This window comes from Hyperoodon ampullatus (assembly GCF_949752795.1).
Source record: "Hyperoodon ampullatus genome assembly, chromosome: 20".
NCBI classification, from domain to species: Eukaryota; Metazoa; Chordata; class Mammalia; order Artiodactyla; family Ziphiidae; genus Hyperoodon; species Hyperoodon ampullatus.
This window is the reverse complement of record NC_136933.1, coordinates 12927283-12944836: the sequence shown is the minus strand read 5'-3', so window position 1 is coordinate 12944836 and position 17554 is coordinate 12927283. Positions and strand designations below refer to the sequence as shown.

General features: G+C 34.7%; 1 protein-coding gene across 2 annotated transcripts in view; it reads left to right on the top strand.

The window, feature by feature from the left end:
* The window catches only part of WRN (WRN RecQ like helicase), a gene marked incomplete at its 5' end in the record, with an annotated part of 102714 nt that extends 89331 nt beyond the window's left edge, over positions 1 to 13383 (top strand). For both annotated transcript variants that reach the window (XM_079726533.1, XM_079726532.1), the window contains 5 exons: positions 230 to 361; positions 2770 to 2932; positions 6199 to 6413; positions 9945 to 10076; positions 12689 to 13383. In XM_079726533.1, the coding sequence (XP_079582659.1) occupies positions 230 to 361; positions 2770 to 2932; positions 6199 to 6413; positions 9945 to 10076; positions 12689 to 12808 (762 nt within the window). In that variant the 3' untranslated portion in view covers positions 12809 to 13383. The remainder of the gene's footprint in view (positions 1 to 229; positions 362 to 2769; positions 2933 to 6198; positions 6414 to 9944; positions 10077 to 12688) is intronic.
* Positions 13384 to 17554: the final 4171 nt, after the last annotated feature.

Genomic DNA, 17554 nt, shown 5'->3' with positions numbered 1-17554 from the left:
ATATTTTATTCAAAACTTATTCCCTCTAACCTTATTTTACCTTTTAAAATCAATATGTAAAAAATAAAAAAACCTTTTTGAGCTCCTCATAAAAAGGGAATTTGGAGCTGTTCCTTAGAGGTTTTATTTGTGTTATTTTTTTCCCTAATAGCTAATGATCATGTTGATATTCTATCAATCATTATAATGATATTATTTGATCATTTGTGCTACATTTAAAATTTTGTAGACAGACCTCTTTTCAAGTAGAAAACCACAAGAAGAACAGAAGAAAAGTCTGGTGGTGAAAAATAAAGCAAGCTCACTTTCACAGTCTGCAGCCATCACATATTCTTTATTCCAAGAAAAGAAAATGTGTTTGGTAAGTGTTACTTTCAAGTTAGAGGGAGTTTTTAAATTTATCTAAACGTGTGTTATCAGCTTTTCAATATCAAAGTTGAGACTTGGGATAAATTTCTTCTAATCCTACAATATTTTATGTGGTTTCATTTTATAATTAATTTTAGAACAGAATGTCATTTGCTTTTTCTGCTAAGCCCTTTTCTGTTAATTAAGTAAAAACAGCAAGTATAGTTTGACCATGATTATCTTATAGAGGTTGTATCAGAGGTACTGATAAACACATTTATAGCTTAGGGATATTGGAGAAGCCATATTTTAAGACTCCATTTTTTTAAATGGGATTAATAGTTAAAAAACTATTACTGTATGTACTGATAAGAGATAATCTCCAAGATACATTGTTAAGTAAAAAAAGGAAGATGCATAGCACTGTGAAAAACATACATAAATGTGTATGTATATATATTTGCATGCTTATATATTCACATGTCCTTGGGTATGTATACAAAAGTGCATAGAATATCTCTGAAGGATGTCGAAGAAGCTAGAAATAAGTTAAAAAAAAATAACAAACTTGCTTTTCACTCTGTCTCCTCTAGTGCAATGTTCTATTTTTTTTAACCATGTGTGCTTGATGCTCTTTGAAAAAAATCTGATTACTGTGAAAAATGGCCATACTTAATGCTTCTTCATTGTTTTGGCATAAGTCCTTAAGGCTGTTGAGATTTTTTAAATCTACAAAATGAAGAGGATATCTTAGTGGAATAGGGACAGAATGAGGCTTCCAGCGAAGTTTCACTAATTTGCATTCCTGTCCTCTCTGATGTTAAATTGGTTTAGATTAGGCTGTATGGTCCAGGGCCTGCTTTTCCTGTTCTCTGTGTCTCCATCCACTAGGCTATGTTACACACTTTCTATTCTGGTTAATAGCCAATATAAATAAGAATAAACAGTCCATAGCTTATCTTAGTCACTTAATATATGTTCTACTTACATAGCCAAACTCCTTAATTAAAAGTACAAAAGCCATTACACAAAGAACCAAATAATTCCCTTGAACTATTTTTGAAACATATTACATGATAAATAGGAACTTTAAGTTCATTCTCTTATTTAAACAGTAGCTTACATGTACATGTAAAACATGCTTGTATATACACAATTTGACCAAATATGTATGGTATAACTGTATATAATTACTAAGAAAATATGGAATAGCCTCCAAATTTTTAAAATAAATTGTATTCTCATACTTAGCCAGGATATGAAGTTTCATGTATTATGTTACATATTCATGGTTAAAAATGTGAAGACTGGTATATCTTCATTTGTGTCTTTTGCTATTATTTGGTTGTATGTTATTGTGAAATATTGTGGTGTAATTATCTGTACTTCCCAGGAGTCTGAGGGGGTCTTGCCAGTTACCCACAAAATTAAACATGCCTAAGGACTAATTAATCAGGAGGAATAATACAATTAGTTTTAGGTAATACGATGCCTGGTATCAAATAACCCTGATATTATGCACACATGGTACACATCTTCTAGTAGAAAAAGTGTAGACATTTAGTGAAAGTAACTTAAAACCTTCCTTTGAAGGATGAAAATATTGCTCTAAATGCTCTATTTTGTGAAAATAACAGCATTCATACAAATACAGTCCAAATTCAGACTTTCAAGGTGTGTTAAAAAAGTGTCATGAAATAATTTAGAGCTGAGTGACTAAACTTTCTGAATGTTTAAAAGAATGTTTTATCTAACAGACATCTTAAATGGATTTGGAGCTACATTTGTTTAAAAGCTACATAAATATGTAACAGTGTCCTTAATTTAGCACAATTCATGTTAAATTCAATGCTAAGCAAATGATGACAGCCACTTGTAAATTGTGGTTATTATTATTTTATGAATAGAGCCAATTTAAAGCACTTTTTAAACTCTTCTTGAGAACCTTTTCTAGAGTACATTTGGAGCCTTATGTTATTGCTAAGCATTTTATGATTTGTCTTCCTGGAAATACATATAACTGAAGTACCGTGTGTTATTTCAAGTATATATATTATTGGGTTACAGTTTACTGTATTTTTAAAAGGTGGCAGCTATTAGACTTACGTAGAATGACTACTCTCTGTCACTAATAGGTTTTTAAGGTGAATAATTACAGAGGGATGAGGATTGATTTCTTAGCTAAACCTGGGGGATTTTGCTTTATTCAATATAATAAGTATAAAAAGTAGCACCTGTGGAGTTCTAGCATGTGAGTCATTTTAAAGAATTAGTTAAAATGAGAAATTTAAATGAAGGTTTAGTCCACTGTTTATTTCTCAGTGAACATTTACTACCTGAAGGTTTTGGACCTTGTATTTCTATACAGTACAGTGGAAACTTAAAAAAAACTCACTGGTTGTTTTGCTGCTATTTCTCTAGAAGAGTGTAGCTGAGAACAGGATTCTGCCTCTCACAGCAGTTGGCATGCACTTGTCCCAAGCAGTGCAAGCTGGCTACCCACTCGATCTGGAGCGAGCAGGTCTGACTCCAGAGATTCAGAAGATTATTGCTGATGTTATCCGAAACCCTCCCATCAACTCAGGTGATAACCATGACCCTGGTCTGCAGCCTTAATGACTTGAGTCATTGAACCCAGATGAAGTAAACAAGCAATCCACTAATATTTTTCACTCTGATTGCATTAACCCTTTATGCTACTATGAAAACTTTATTTTTGTAATGCTTTTTATTGTTTTAGAAAAACAACCTTTCTTCCCATTATCACTCAGAGAGAAGTCTGAGTCTGAGAAATTCTTGCTTTTTTTTTCAGCTTCAGGTTACAACTTCCACACCCGTCCCCCAAACAGTGCTCTTTCATCCTTTTCTAATTTCTACTTCATCACTTGAAAAAAACACACATTCATTCCCCATAGCTCACTGACTCTTAGCTTTTTTCTAAATCTTTCTGATTCCCTGTCACTGGTTTTACCTAGGTAGCCTTTCTCATCAATACAGTCAATAGTGTCAGGCACTGTGGCGTTGAAGGGATGGACTGAGTTCTCTTGGGCCCCGTGTAGAAGGGTTTCCTCCTGCCACTTTGCTACAGAACCTCAACTGTGCTCATGGAGATCAAGCCCCTTTGTTTGCCTTGCAGAAAATTTAAAAATAGGCCTATTTTAAAATTATGATCCCTTTTTTACAGAAGTAAAAATGAGGTGGATTAGAAGGATTTTCACACCCTAAATGTAAACTAGGTGTGTTATAATTCAGTAAATCTGATAAACTTTTTTTGACTGTTAGGACAGAGCAGTGGACATACAAAAAGCCTTATCTCCAAAGCTGCAGTGCAAATAGTTAAACTAGTTACCTCAAATTCTTTCCCACTCAGGAACAAGTATACAGTTCTCCCCCCAAATTTAGAAATAAGGGAAAACAGATCACAATTAATACTATACTTAACTGATCAGAACAAACGTATTTAAGTCACCTTCAAAGGCAGCATTTGTTCTAGGCTTGAGCAAGACTTGACTGAAGGACACCTCCATCTCTCCTTCCATTGCTCAACCTTGGAGGCAAGGATAGAGACGGAGGCAAGTTTGGGCAGTGGTCCTCTAAGTTAGTTCCAGGAAACCGAAGTTTCTCTTTTTACTATACCATGTTAAAGTTGTACTGCCAACTATTTAAAGGAAAGAAATATGCACTTTCTAATCCTGGTCAATGAGACTTCCAAGCGTTTTCAGGGCCTGTTGATAGCTTATGTCAAGATCTTATTTGAGGGAGATGCCTTAACAACTAATTCTGCTTCTGTATCACAGCTTTCTGGTTATGATTTGATTTCCCATGTAGGTCTGTCTATAGGGAAAATATGTTCTAGTCTTGCTAATCTGGGTGCTTATCTATATGATAGTTGTGAATTCATAATTGGAAATTAATGAATTGGCATTTTGTGAGCTTGGTTAATGTGGCTCTATTAAGGTTAAAGTAGGTTTGTAAATCTGAAAACATGAGGGCCAAATCCTGTACTGCGATAAAATATCCAAGGTCACTTAGCTGTGAGTCACCTTGTGAGGAAGCTAGCCAGCTCTCCTGGTCACTCTCCAGTCTTTCTAACTTCAGCAGCCATTTTACTAGAAATTAAGGAAGAGGAAGGACAACAGTAATTAATTGCAGGGTTAGAATTGGGATTGTATAAAACCTCTCCTTCTCCAATGCAGAATGCAATAGTATTTTAGAGAAAGTCAAAGACTCAGATGCCTTCTTGATTTTAATACCCTAGAATTATTTTTTCCTTTATGTATGTATTGTCTCTCAGGATTTAGAGAAAGATATATCTTCGATGAGCTGTTTGATAGTATGCAGTATTCTCTGAAAGAGTTTGTGCACTTTTTTCCCTTTTTCCTATTGTCTTTACTATTATACACTGAGTATAGCAAATAAATTTTCATTCAGTTAAATATTAAATTGAAATTCCAAAGAACAATGGAATTTAAATTATACTTATTAAACACTTACTTCATCTTTCTGTCAATACACTGTATATAGGTTGTACAAATAATACGAAAAAATATATTATTGTAATTTACTTCCAAAGCCAAAATTGAGAAAGATAAGTATCATGAGCTCTAAACTTTATTTCTTTTGATTGTATGGTCATAGTCTGTAATATATCATTTATTGATGTGAAATTTTATTTTTGAATTCTTATTTTTCCTTGATAAAATACTATTTGTTCTCTTAGTGGAGGAAACATTGTTGAGTTATAAATTATAATAAGAAATGAAGATATCTATGCCACACTAATGATTCAGATATGATATTTCATCTTCTACTTAACTGTAGCCATATCACGTAATTTGGTGTTTTAATGAACAAGTTTGTTGGCATTTAAATTTTGCACAATCTTGAATTGAGAATTTTCTATATTTTATTATGGCATAATCTTAATCTTAAAAATAGAGTATTTGTGAATTGAGAAATTATATCTATTATTTTCATGCTATCTTATTTGCTAAGTAGGTTTTGTCCTTGTAACAATATTTTAAGGAATTCTGTACCTTTTTATTCTTTCAGTTTTTTCCATGTTTACATGACTTTAAGCTTCTTCTTTAATGGAGTTGAGATTCTAACTATGCTTAATAATAAATGAAGCAAAGTATTTAATGAGGTACCTGGAAAGTATTTTTAATAATTTTGTTCTTTCATTCTTTATGTGCATGTAACTAGAAAATTAAGGGTGGCTTGCAAGGGACCTGCCACAAAAGTAGGGGTAATATGATCTCTTTTAAGCACTGAAAGAATGCAGGCGGTGCTCATTATTTCACTCTCCAATAGATATTTTCAGCACTTACTTGTGTGGAAAGTTAGGGCAAATAAGATCTGAAAATAAAATATCTTTCCCAGAAAACTTATTTAAATAATAGGCATTTAAAATAGTTGACGTGTTTTGTTATGCTTCGATAGCCATTGAAAGAATCCTTTTTATTAGCATCTTATTTACAAGTATGATTAGCTTCTATTTTAAGGCTAAATTATTTTCAAAAAATTAACTTATAATTGATATTTGGAATTTCTGTGGATGGTGGTTTTGATTCTCAGGGCAGCCCTCAAAAGACGGTTTGAAACAGAAGTTCAACAGAGTCGATAGCCTGACCTGACTCTGGGTCTTGGAGGCAGGGGTGCAGGTGGTGCAGGAGTGAGGGGACATGTTTTACTCCATTTCTGTTCTGTAAGGGGATAGGCATTTGAAAGAGGAACACTTTCTTTGGCCACCTTCTTCCTTTCTACAAAATGTCACTATTTCCAGCTCATAGGTTTTCTGCAGTGTTCTGTGTAATTTATTTTTAAATCTTTTTTTTTCATCCTTTACAGATACAAATAAAATTAAACTAATTAGAATGTATGTTCCTGAAAGCATTGACACCTACCTTATCTACATGGCAACTGAGATCCTGGAAAAAGATTGCGAAAACAGGATGCTATGCCCATCTTCATGTGATTCCAGCAAAAGGAGATGTTTCCCCAACTCTGAAGAGAGCTGTTCAAATTCTAAGAGAAGGAAGGAAGAAGTGGGCACTAATACCAAGGTGTTAATTATATGTAGAATTTTCATATAGTGTCAGATAGTTCAATTTGCATATCTTAATACCAGAATGCTGTATTTTTTGAACTGTTATAAATTCTGATAGAAGGTTACTTTTTAGAAAATCTTGGTGCTGTATTTCCGTTGCTTTTCATAAATCCGATCTGAGAAAAGAGATTTTTTTAAACACCGGGAAAAGAGGAATATAGTCCATCTATTTAGCTTATTGTATGGGAATGTCAGCTTAAATTTTTTTTTTTTTTTTTTTTTTTTTTTTTTTTTTGCTGTACGTGGGCCTCTCACTGTTGTGGCGTCTCCCGTTGCGGAGCACAGGCTCCGGACGCGCAGGCTCAGCGGCCATGGCTTACGGGCCCAGCCGCTCCGCGGCATGTGGGATCTTCCCAGACCGGGGCACGAACCCGTGTCCCCTGCATCGGCAGGCGGACTCTCAACCACTGTGCCACCAGGGAAGCCCGTGTCAGCTTAAATTTTACCTCTACCTTATATTGACTATATAGTTTGGAAATTCTCTTTCTTTCATAGATATATTTAATATTGGCTGTAAGCATATGGTAGTTTATGTGGTTAATGAAAATAAAACCAAATTCTATGATATATACCTCCCCAGATATTGGAATTTGTCTATCATTCTGTTACTCCTCAGGCTCTGTTCCTGTTATATTGAATCTCTCAGGTACAAGGATAATTGTAGCTCATGGTCCTGGCCATATCCCAGTGCACTTGTGCATGATCAGAGAAAGACATTGAGTTTAGTATTATTTTTACATGGTATATTTTATTAAAATCAAATGCTTTGAATATTATTGCTGTGTGTTAATATGAGATAAATAAGTAGTAATCAGAGAATAACTATTCTTTGACATTGTGACTCTACTAAATGATTGAAAAGACTTGAAAATTTGACCTTTAATATCTTCCAGGTCTAAAGTTCCATGATAAAAGTTTGTGAAAACTATAATTTACTCAAAAATTACTTTAGTTCCTAGATGATAAATTCAGCATGGTGGTAGGTGGTTGCTACTATTTATATTAGAGAATTAGGGACTTTATTTCAGTTCTAAGTAATCTCTATAGGATTTCCAACAGTTAAACTCCGTTTCTCAATAGCTTAACAAGTAAGAGGAACTGATCTTTTAAAATTCTGTCCTTCAGCTAGATTTGTATATAGTCATGTACTAGATAACCTAATGAAATTTGATTAACTGGAATTCTTTACATTATTTTGGCGGTTGAATTAGCTATAAGAAGGGCATTACTAACACACCACTGTAAAGCAATTATACTCCAATAAAGATGTTAAGAAAAAAAAAAAAAAGGGCATTAAAGGAGATATACGTTGGGCAGGTGGTAGTGAAATTTGGCTGCTATTCCCAGCCTTTTATTTCTGAAATGTATACCAGGTGCCTAAGACCTTATTTTTTTCTCAGCTGTATCTGTCAATAGGAAAAGGTGTAACTTGTTATTTTTCCTGAATATTGAAGCACATTTATAGTGAAATACTGTTATAACCACACATTAATATTGCTTTCCTCCTATTGAAATAACATCATATTCTGAAAAAAGAGTGGGGGTATTTTGGGGGGGTGGGTATTTAAGTGGGTGGAAATTAAGCCTACTGGATTCAGCCTTTTCTTTTTCCCCATTTAGGGGAACAAGAATATTGGGGCTAGGAAGTAGATTAAGGGGTGAGTGAGCCAGCCAAAGTGTTTTTCTTTCGTCTGCCTTCCAGTATAGAAAGCTACTCTGAACACTGTGGAGTCTGTTGGAGGCCTGGTTTCAGGATCCTTCATGTGTTAACATTCATCTTCTCTACTGACCTGGGTTGTATCTCTTAGTCTGTTTCATCTTATGATTATGAGGTTTCTAATAAAAAATAATGTCAAAACAAATTCTTCTTATTAGTTGATGCATTGTTAGATTTACATCTATTGTGACTGCGGTTAAGATAGAAGCTCAATCATGCCTATGTTTACTGGAGGAAGATTATGTCTTGATAATGGTAGTTCTGATTCAATATACGAAGGTACACAGTGGATTCTTTAAATGTGTAGGTATTTTTTTATTTCTGGAAAGTTTTCTTAAATTGTAGATTTAAAATTTTTATTTATTTCAGGAAGTTTCTAAAAATTTTACCTTTTGGTATTTTTGTCCCATTGCTTTGTAGTTCTTCTTAACGGACTTCTGCTCTCTATATGTTGGATCTTCTTTACTGAGCTACAATATCTGTCACTTCTCATGAATTCTTTTTGGCTTTTCATTTCTCTTTAAACTTTTCTTCTTTTTCACCTTCTATTTCTGTTTGGACACAATCTGTTGTATTTATTGCTATGTTCCTTATAGTTTAATATTCACTTCTATAATTTTTTCTTTTATTTCTAATTCTTTCCAGAGCTTTTCCCCTCACTTTTGAATTTTTCTGATTTTAATTTATGATGTTTGTTTTGAATTATTTTCTTAATGTTTTTCAGCTCATTTTAGGAGGTTACAGTTTTCTATATGTTAGCAAGTCGGTGTCAGATTTGACCTCATAACTTCCTGTTGCTCCTTTTTGTGTGAAATTAGTTTTCCTGCACTTTCAAAAGACAGCATGCTTCAGGATATTTTTTCCAAGTTCCCAGAGCTCTCCTGTTGATTTTATGTAGCATTCAAAATAGGAAAACTTGGTTTATGACATACCCCGTTCTGCCACTTTTACCTGGACTTTCTCTTCCCTTTGCCTCTATTATACCCGTCCTGCTTAATTTTGATTTAACCCCAGCAGTTCTCAGTGTCAGGCCTTCACCTGGAAGTTAATAGGTGCCAGCTGCTCTAGTCACTTAAGACACTGCTGTGGACCCCTTTCCATCGCCTGCTGTTGCATTGGGCAAAGGCCCTCCCACTTTTCAGATGCTGTTCTCAAATAAACCTTTCCAGTGTATGCCTGTGGGCTGTTTGGTTCTCCTGTTCTCAGGCACCTCACTGCCTGCCTCTGCTTTCTCCCACACAGATGCTGTACATGCAGGTCTTAGGGCTGTTGGTGGTTTTTCCTCACATGCTTGTAGTTTCAGTTTCCTGAGGATACCTTTAATAAACTTAGTTTCTTTGTAAATGTAAATGATGAATTTTTGGTTTTGCTCCCTAATTCTATCTGTTTTAATGCTGGGATTCAGAGAGATTAAAAAACTATGCTGCTGCTGCCACCATCTTCCCAATATGCCACTTTTTTCCATCTTATTTTTCTTGACTGCCTGAGAGAGAGAGAGAGAAAGGGAGAGAGAGAGAAAGAGAGAGAGAGAGGTCTCATGCCCTGCCACTGAGTTTCATTATAAATTAAAACATACAACATTTTTATAAACTACTTTAAGATACTCAGGAAAAATGCTGGGGGGGTAATATTATAATCATTATTGTTAAAATTCAGTACCTCAGAATAATATGAATTTTCTTAAGCTTTGCTTTTTTAGGCATAGTTTGTTATTTTCCTAAGGAAATAGTGCATGTAGTAACTATTTTGTATTCCACAAAAATTTTAAAGGTTGATGGAAAACATTCTTGTGATTTTTCACTGAAAGATGAGAGTCACAGAAATTCACTAAAACTAACTTCCTGGAATCAGCCATTCAGCGATCCCAAAACAGAAGATTCCTTGGTAGATTCTCATTCACAGGTAAAATTGATTTAATAAAATAGTTTTCATGACAAATATATTATGCTTGATAACTAATATACCTAGATTTATCTTAGTTTTTAGATGAAATTAAATGCAAATATAATGTACATATTTGCTTACATATATATGGGTACATATTATCAGCAAATGAGTTAATGTTTTATATTCTCAACTTAATGATAGTGGCTTATTAATAGAACTTGGAGTACCAAGTAAGTACTTATTTAAATTTAAGTAAATACTTACTTAAATTTTCATTATGATTGCTGGGAATTTTAGCCTTCTACTAATGAAGGAAATAGTCACTGAAAAGTGTTGTTTCTGTTATTAGACCTCATAATTAAAGTCCTCCAGATACTTATTGTTGAGACTCAAAAGATACATTCAGTGTAAGCAAGCGTTTTACCCCTTTCTCAATGAAATAAGCTCATTTTTATAATGATAGGATAAATGCTGAATATCATATTCTATCAATATAAAAATGTTATAGGAGATAAAAGACTTGAAATGATATTAGCTACCAATTAATGAATACCAAGAATAAATCAGGATGTGTTTTGATATTTTGTAACTCTCCAAATAATCCAGTGATACAGTATTATATACTGTTATTCTCTTTTTCTGTGTGAAGAAATCAAGGCTTTAATAACATTCGTAAGGTCATACATGTAGCAAATGACTCAATTAGAACTCAAACCTAGTTCTGTTTTTTTTTTAAGTTACTTAGGCTTATTTTATTTATTTATATTTATTTTTAATTGGAGTATAGTTGCTTCACAATGTTGTGTTAGTTTCTGCTGTACAACGGAGTCAATCAGCTATATGCGTACATATATCCCCTCCCTCTTGGACCTCCCTCCCACCCCTCCTCCCCCATTCCACCCATCTAGGTCATCACAGAGCCTATCTGGTTTTAAAGTCCCTTCTTATTCCATAGTATTTGGCTACGGCTACAACAGGACTTCGGGTTTTTTCTTTGGCTCTGTTATTGTTCAGATCTTGTACTCTGTTTTACTTTTTGGCTTTGTTATAATTTTAACTGGTTTCCTTCCTCCAATTGCCCATAAACTCTAATTGCAAGCAATGATAGTTGTCTGTGGCTGCAAGGGATTTTGATAATAAAATTCTGGGGGGAAGAGTACTTCTGGGCCAATTTCATCTCTACCCAAATGCCTTTTATCCGTGCCAATTTATATCCTTAATACTTATTATTTCTAAGTCAATCATTATAGTATCATACAGTGTGTATAAATCTAATCTGTTCTCCTGGTCTTCTCTTCCCTGTGAGGAAATAGGTGCCTGGGAGAAAAGTTGCTATCTTGGCTGTTTTTTTTCTTTAGCTTTTGCTAAAGTGTGAATAGCCCTTTCTTCGGCACTGGATTTATTTAAGTTGGAATAGATAGCAGCTTTTACCTTTTAAAAATATAAGGTCACACAGTTTTTTTGTCAAGGATTTTTTACTTTTTTTCCCACCTTTAAATATTTTGAAGCCATTGTTAAACACAGAAAACATAATAAAACATAGCAAGCAGTTAACGAACAATTCATAGATGTAGTCTTCATTCTTGAAATGGAATAAATTATACTGGTATACCTTAGGCTAACAGACACATTGTAACTTAGATGAGACCACCTTACCTTAAAGCCCTCAAATAGTTCCAATAAATAAATTAACTCTCCCAGATTCCAAAGTATAGTCATATTAGAATGATTTCTCCATCATGTTGGTTTAAGGAGCTAGAGTTCAAGCTGAGATAACACAAATTAATACCATTTTGAGCTTATAGAACTTACCTATTAAAAGTTTTAATAGGTATTAAATTACCTATTAAAATTAATTTAATGTACAGATAATATAAGTATACAACCACTGCCTTTGGGTTTAATTTTGTTTTCAGGGACCTTTAACTAGGGTTCTGAAGCTTCATTTGGTGCACAGGTCCCCTAAAATTAGGCAAAATATCGTGCATGTGTACTTTGTCTTTTTTTCTCATAAGTGGACCTCTAGTTTTTAGCAGATTCTCAAAAGAGTCTATGAAACAGGCCCCTTTTTTTTCCCCCATTTATTCAGCAAATGTTTTTTGAGTACCTGTTATGTCTCAGCAACTCTGCAAGGTCCTGATGATGCTTGAACCACTCTCCTAGTCTGTCTACCACTGTAGATGTACAAGTTGTATGCTTTTTAAAATGCCTAATATAACTCTGTGTGTGTGTGTACACATGCTTAGGCAGATGCCTTCCTTGGAACATTAAATTCACCATTTTGGCCAAGCTAAAGCAAATACACCATGGGACATAGATCTGAAATAATATCCAGTTCTTTCCTTTCCAAATGAGAGTCTACACTTGAGTGTCTAAAAATAGGTAACAGCATGGCCGGTAATTGCCTAAAAAAATGATATAGTTGATTTTGTCTCTCTCTCATGTTTATTTTTGGATCCAGAAATAAATTCTGTAGATCATTATTTTGTTTTATTTGGAAAGGGAAGGCTTGTGGGTGTATATTCAATAACCTATGTTACTTTGCAACTGAGACACATTTTCAGCAGTACAAATATATATATATATATATATATATATATTTTTTTTTTTCTGTTTCTTTCCTATAGACTTCATCTGAAACCTCAAAGAGAAAATTACCTGGGTGGTTTGCCAAAGGAAATGAGACCTTACCTGATGCCAGCAAGACATCAACGGCCAAAACTAAAAAGAAGGGTCTTTTTAGTTAAACTGGCAACTGCCAGAGGAATTATGTGTGTCTTGCTGTGTTTTAAGAGGGAAGCTGTATTTCATTTCTGAAAAGAGTGGGGAGTAATATTTTTGTTTAAAAATTATTCTAATCTCAAAGTAAAACTCACCTATTTATTGAACAGCTGGTGTCTTAAAACAGCCTTGTCCAATTCACATAAAGTTGAGTCTTCTGAGAGCCTGAGTGAGTACCTCATAGAACAGAATCTTAGTTTCCTATGAGATTGCTTTAAGAAATCATGTTACTGCCCTGTTTTCTAATCTCTTTACTTACTTCAGCAGTATGTTTGGAATATGTAATGTGCGGTGATTTAACATAGATAGCAGATTATCAGTTGTACGTGATTATGTGTGTGATATGAAATATTCCTATATTACCAAAATTCTGTCTTATAAATGAAGAACGCATAGTTATTTTACAAATTGTTTTTTCTATTGTTAGAAGAAACTCTTATACACATTTTAAAATGATATTAGTGGACCAGACCAGTGAAAATGAAACATTTCGGGTTCTGTGTGAATAGAGGAAAGAATATAGCAAAGGAGACCAATTGCACTAGACGACTATGCATTTTGTATATTATATACGATTTCTATTATTTTTCAAATAATAATAAAAAGTCTTTAGTACTGAATATTATAAAGATATGTATTTTAAACTTTCATATATTGAATTACCTTGAGCACCTTTAATTTTTGATGTCAGAATTTGATTCTAATATCTCTTTATGTAGCACATTAACTGAAATATACAAAACACATACTGACACTGAATTGGGTAAATGATAGTTGATATAACTTTAAGCAGTTCACCATATGGCATTTAATTGACTTTTTGTAAATAAAAGTAACTGTCATTGGGGCTTCCCTGGTGGCGCAGTGGTTAAGAATCTGCCTGCCAATGCAGGGGACACGGGTTCGAGCCCTGGTCTGGGAAGATCCCACATGCCGCGGAGCAACTAAGCCCGTGCGCCACAACTACTGAGCCTGCGCGTCTGGAGCCTGTGCTCCGCAACAGGAGAGGCCGCGGCAGTGAGAGGCCCGCGCACCGCGATGAAGAGTGGCCCCCGCTCGCCGCAACTGGAGAAAGCCCTCGCACAGAAACGAAGACCCAACACACCCAATAAATAAATAAATAAATAAATAAAAATTAAAAAAAAAATAATAACTGTCATTAATAAAGAAGAAATATATGTTTGCTGTAGAAGAATTAGAAAATCCAGAAAAGTGAAAAAAAAAATCACAAAAGTTCCACTGGTAGGTAATCAGTTAACCCCTTTCATGTATCCTGCCAAGCCTTTTATTTATTGATTGATTGATTTTGGCCGCACCGTGCGGCATGCAGGATTTTAGTTCCCTGGCCAGGGATCAAACCCATGCCCCCTGCAGTGGAAGTGCGGAGTCTTAACCACTGTACCGTCAGGGAAGTGCCCTGCCAAGCCTTTTTATATTCACTTCTTTTCTTAGTTTGTTACATGTATAATACATGAATGAATATTCTTTGTGAAGTATTCAAGCTATACTTAAAACATTAAAGTCCCCCATATTCCTGTTTCCCCACATCCCATTACCAGCCCCTTTCCAGAAGGTAACTCCTATTGAATATGTGATGTATTGTTCTCTAGTCATTTCTTCTGCATTTACGTGCCTCTGCATGTGTAGCTACACATACATTCTTGTTTTTTTTTGCGGTACGCGGGCCTCTCACTGTTGTGGCCTCTCCCGTTGCGGAGCACAGGCCCCGGACGCACAGGCTCAGCGGCCATGGCTCACGGGCCCAGCCGCTCCACGGCATGTGGGATCTTCCCAGACCGGGGCACAAACCCGTGTCCCCTGCATCAGTAGGCAGACTCTCAACCACTGCGCCACCAGGGAAGCCCCCATTCTTGTTTTTTTTTATTTTAATTTTTATATTGAAGTATAGTTGATTTAAAATACTATAATCATTTCAGGTGTACAACATAGTGATTAAATATTTTTGTAGATTATACTCCATTTAAAGTTATAACATATTGGCTATATTCGTTGTGCTGTACAATATGTTCTTGTAGCTTATTTATTTTATACACAGTAGTTTGTACCTTTTAATTCCCTACCCCCATATCTCCCCTCCCCATTATCTTCTCCCGTCTGGTAACCACTAGCTTCTTCTGTGTATGTGTGAGTCTGTTTCTGTTTTTTATATTCATTCTTTTTTATTGTTGTTTTTTCTACATATAAGTGATAACATACAATGTTTGTCTTTCTCTGTGTGTCTTATTTCACTGAGCATATTACCCTCCAGGTCCGTCCATATTGTTGCAAATGGCAGAATATCATTCTTTTTTATGGCTGAGTAATATTCCAGTATCACTCTCTGCAGATGACATGATATTTATATATAGAAAATGCCAAAGCCTCCACCAAAAAACTGTTGAAACTGAATTCAGTAGAGTTGCCGGATACAAGATTTATAGAAATCTGTTGCTTTTCTATACACTAATAATGAGCTATCAAAAAGAGAAAGTAAGAAAACAAAAGTTTTAAAGTTGCCCAGAATAAAATACCTAGGAATAAACTTAACCAAGGAGGTGAAAGACCTATACTCTGAAACCTAGAAAACATTGATGAAGGAAACTGAAGACGTTACAAAAAAATGGAAAGATATCTTATGTTCCTGGATTAGAATGTTAAAATGTCCATACTACCCAAAGCAATCTACAGATTTAATGCAATCCCTATCAAAATACCCATGACATTTTTCTCAGAACTAGGACAAATAATCCTAAAATTTACATGGAACCACAAAAGATTCTGAATAACCAAAGCAATCCTGAGAAAAAAGAACAAAGCTGGAGGTATCATACTCCCTGACTTCAGACTATACTACAAAGCTACAGTCATCAAAACAGTGCTGTACTAGCACAAAAACAGACACATAGATCAATGGAACAGAATAGAGAGCCCAGAAATAAACCCATGCCCTATGGTCAATTACTCTACAACAAAGGAGGCAAGAATATACAATGAGGAAAATATAGTCTCTTCAATAAGTAGTGCTGGGAAAACTGTACAGCTACATGTAAAAGAGTGAAATTAAAACATTTTCTCACAGCATATATAAAAATAAACTCAAAATGGAGTAAAGACCTAATTGTAAGACCAGGATCCATGAAACTCCTAGAAGAAAACATAGGCAGAACACTCTTTGACATAAATCTTTTTTTTTTTTTTTTGCACAAATGAGATCATGCTGTATTTAATTTTCTGCAACGTATTTTTTCTACTTAATCTATCATGAAGATCTTTGCTTGTCAGTATATATATTGGTCTAGTTGTTTTTTATAGCTATCTACTATGCTATTTGGTGAATATACTATAATTTATATAATCACTTCCTATTGATGGTTTTGTCATTTTTCTGTATTTCAGATTGTTTCTAGAAGTACAGTTAGAAGAGTTAAGCACAAACATATTCTTTGTTACTTATATTTCACTTGAATATATTATGAACATGTTTTTCCCTGTCATTAAGTAGACTTCCACAGAATCTTTTTTGGGGCTTCCTATAGTGCAGTGATTCTCCAAGTGTGGTCTGCAGACCGTTAGGAGTCCCTGAGACCTTTCAGGGGATCTGCAGAGGCAAAACTATTTTTATAATACCAAGATGATATAATATTTGCTTTGTACTATGTTGAGATTTGCATTGAGAGTGCATAGATGCGGTGAGTAAAACCACTAGCAATTTAGTGCAGATCAAGGCAGTGGCAGCAAATTATTGATTTTATTAATTCTCATTTCTTAAGCATATTTTTTCAATATTCATTGTGATAAAACGGCAAATACACATAAAGCATCTGTGCTACATACCAAAGTATGATGGTTGTCTTCTAGAAAAGCACTTGATTGTTTGAGTTGTGAATTGAATTAGTTGCTTTTTTCCTGTGGAATATCAATTTTACTGACAAGAATGACTGATAGAAAATATGATTGGTTATTGCTCCTAGGCGGAGGCATAGGCTTTCTAGATCCCCAAGTTCTCCATTTTCCATGAGCTCCTTCTGTTTTTTGTTTTTTTTTTTATCCTCCCCGCCTCCCTCCTCCCCTTGCCTGACATCCTACCACCAGAGTGTGTTTTGGAAGCTGTGCCATATATATATATATATCTACCTCATCACCAGGTGCAAATAACTGGTACAAAATGACCTCAGCACATTACAGAGTATTTACCATAAGAATATATGGACTGAACTTTAATTTCCTGGATGAAGCATGTTTCTTCAGCAGCCTCAGGCCTCAAGTTTGCCTCAGGTTCATTCTTAAAAACAAGGAATTTCTTTCTTTCATTGATTGATTGATTGATTGGCCGGGTTCATTCTTAAAAACAAGGAATTTTCTTCCTTCCTCCCTTCCTTCCTTCTTTCCCAGGTTCTTTCTTAAAAACGAGGAATTTATTTATTTATTTATTGGCCGGGTTCATTCTTAAAAACAAGGAATTTTACTTATTTATTTATTTATTTATTGGCTGGGTCGCGACTTGTGGGGTCTTAGTTCCCTAACCAGGGATTGAACCCGGGCCACGGCAGTGTAAGCCCTGAGTCCCAACCATTGGACCGCCAGGGAAATCCCCAAGGAATTTCTTTTAGAGTACTATTCTTATGCTGTCTCCTCCAAAAATATTAATTACTTTTTCTTCTGTGTTACTTGTCATTGGACCATAGGCCCATGATAACAGAGTCAGACAAATC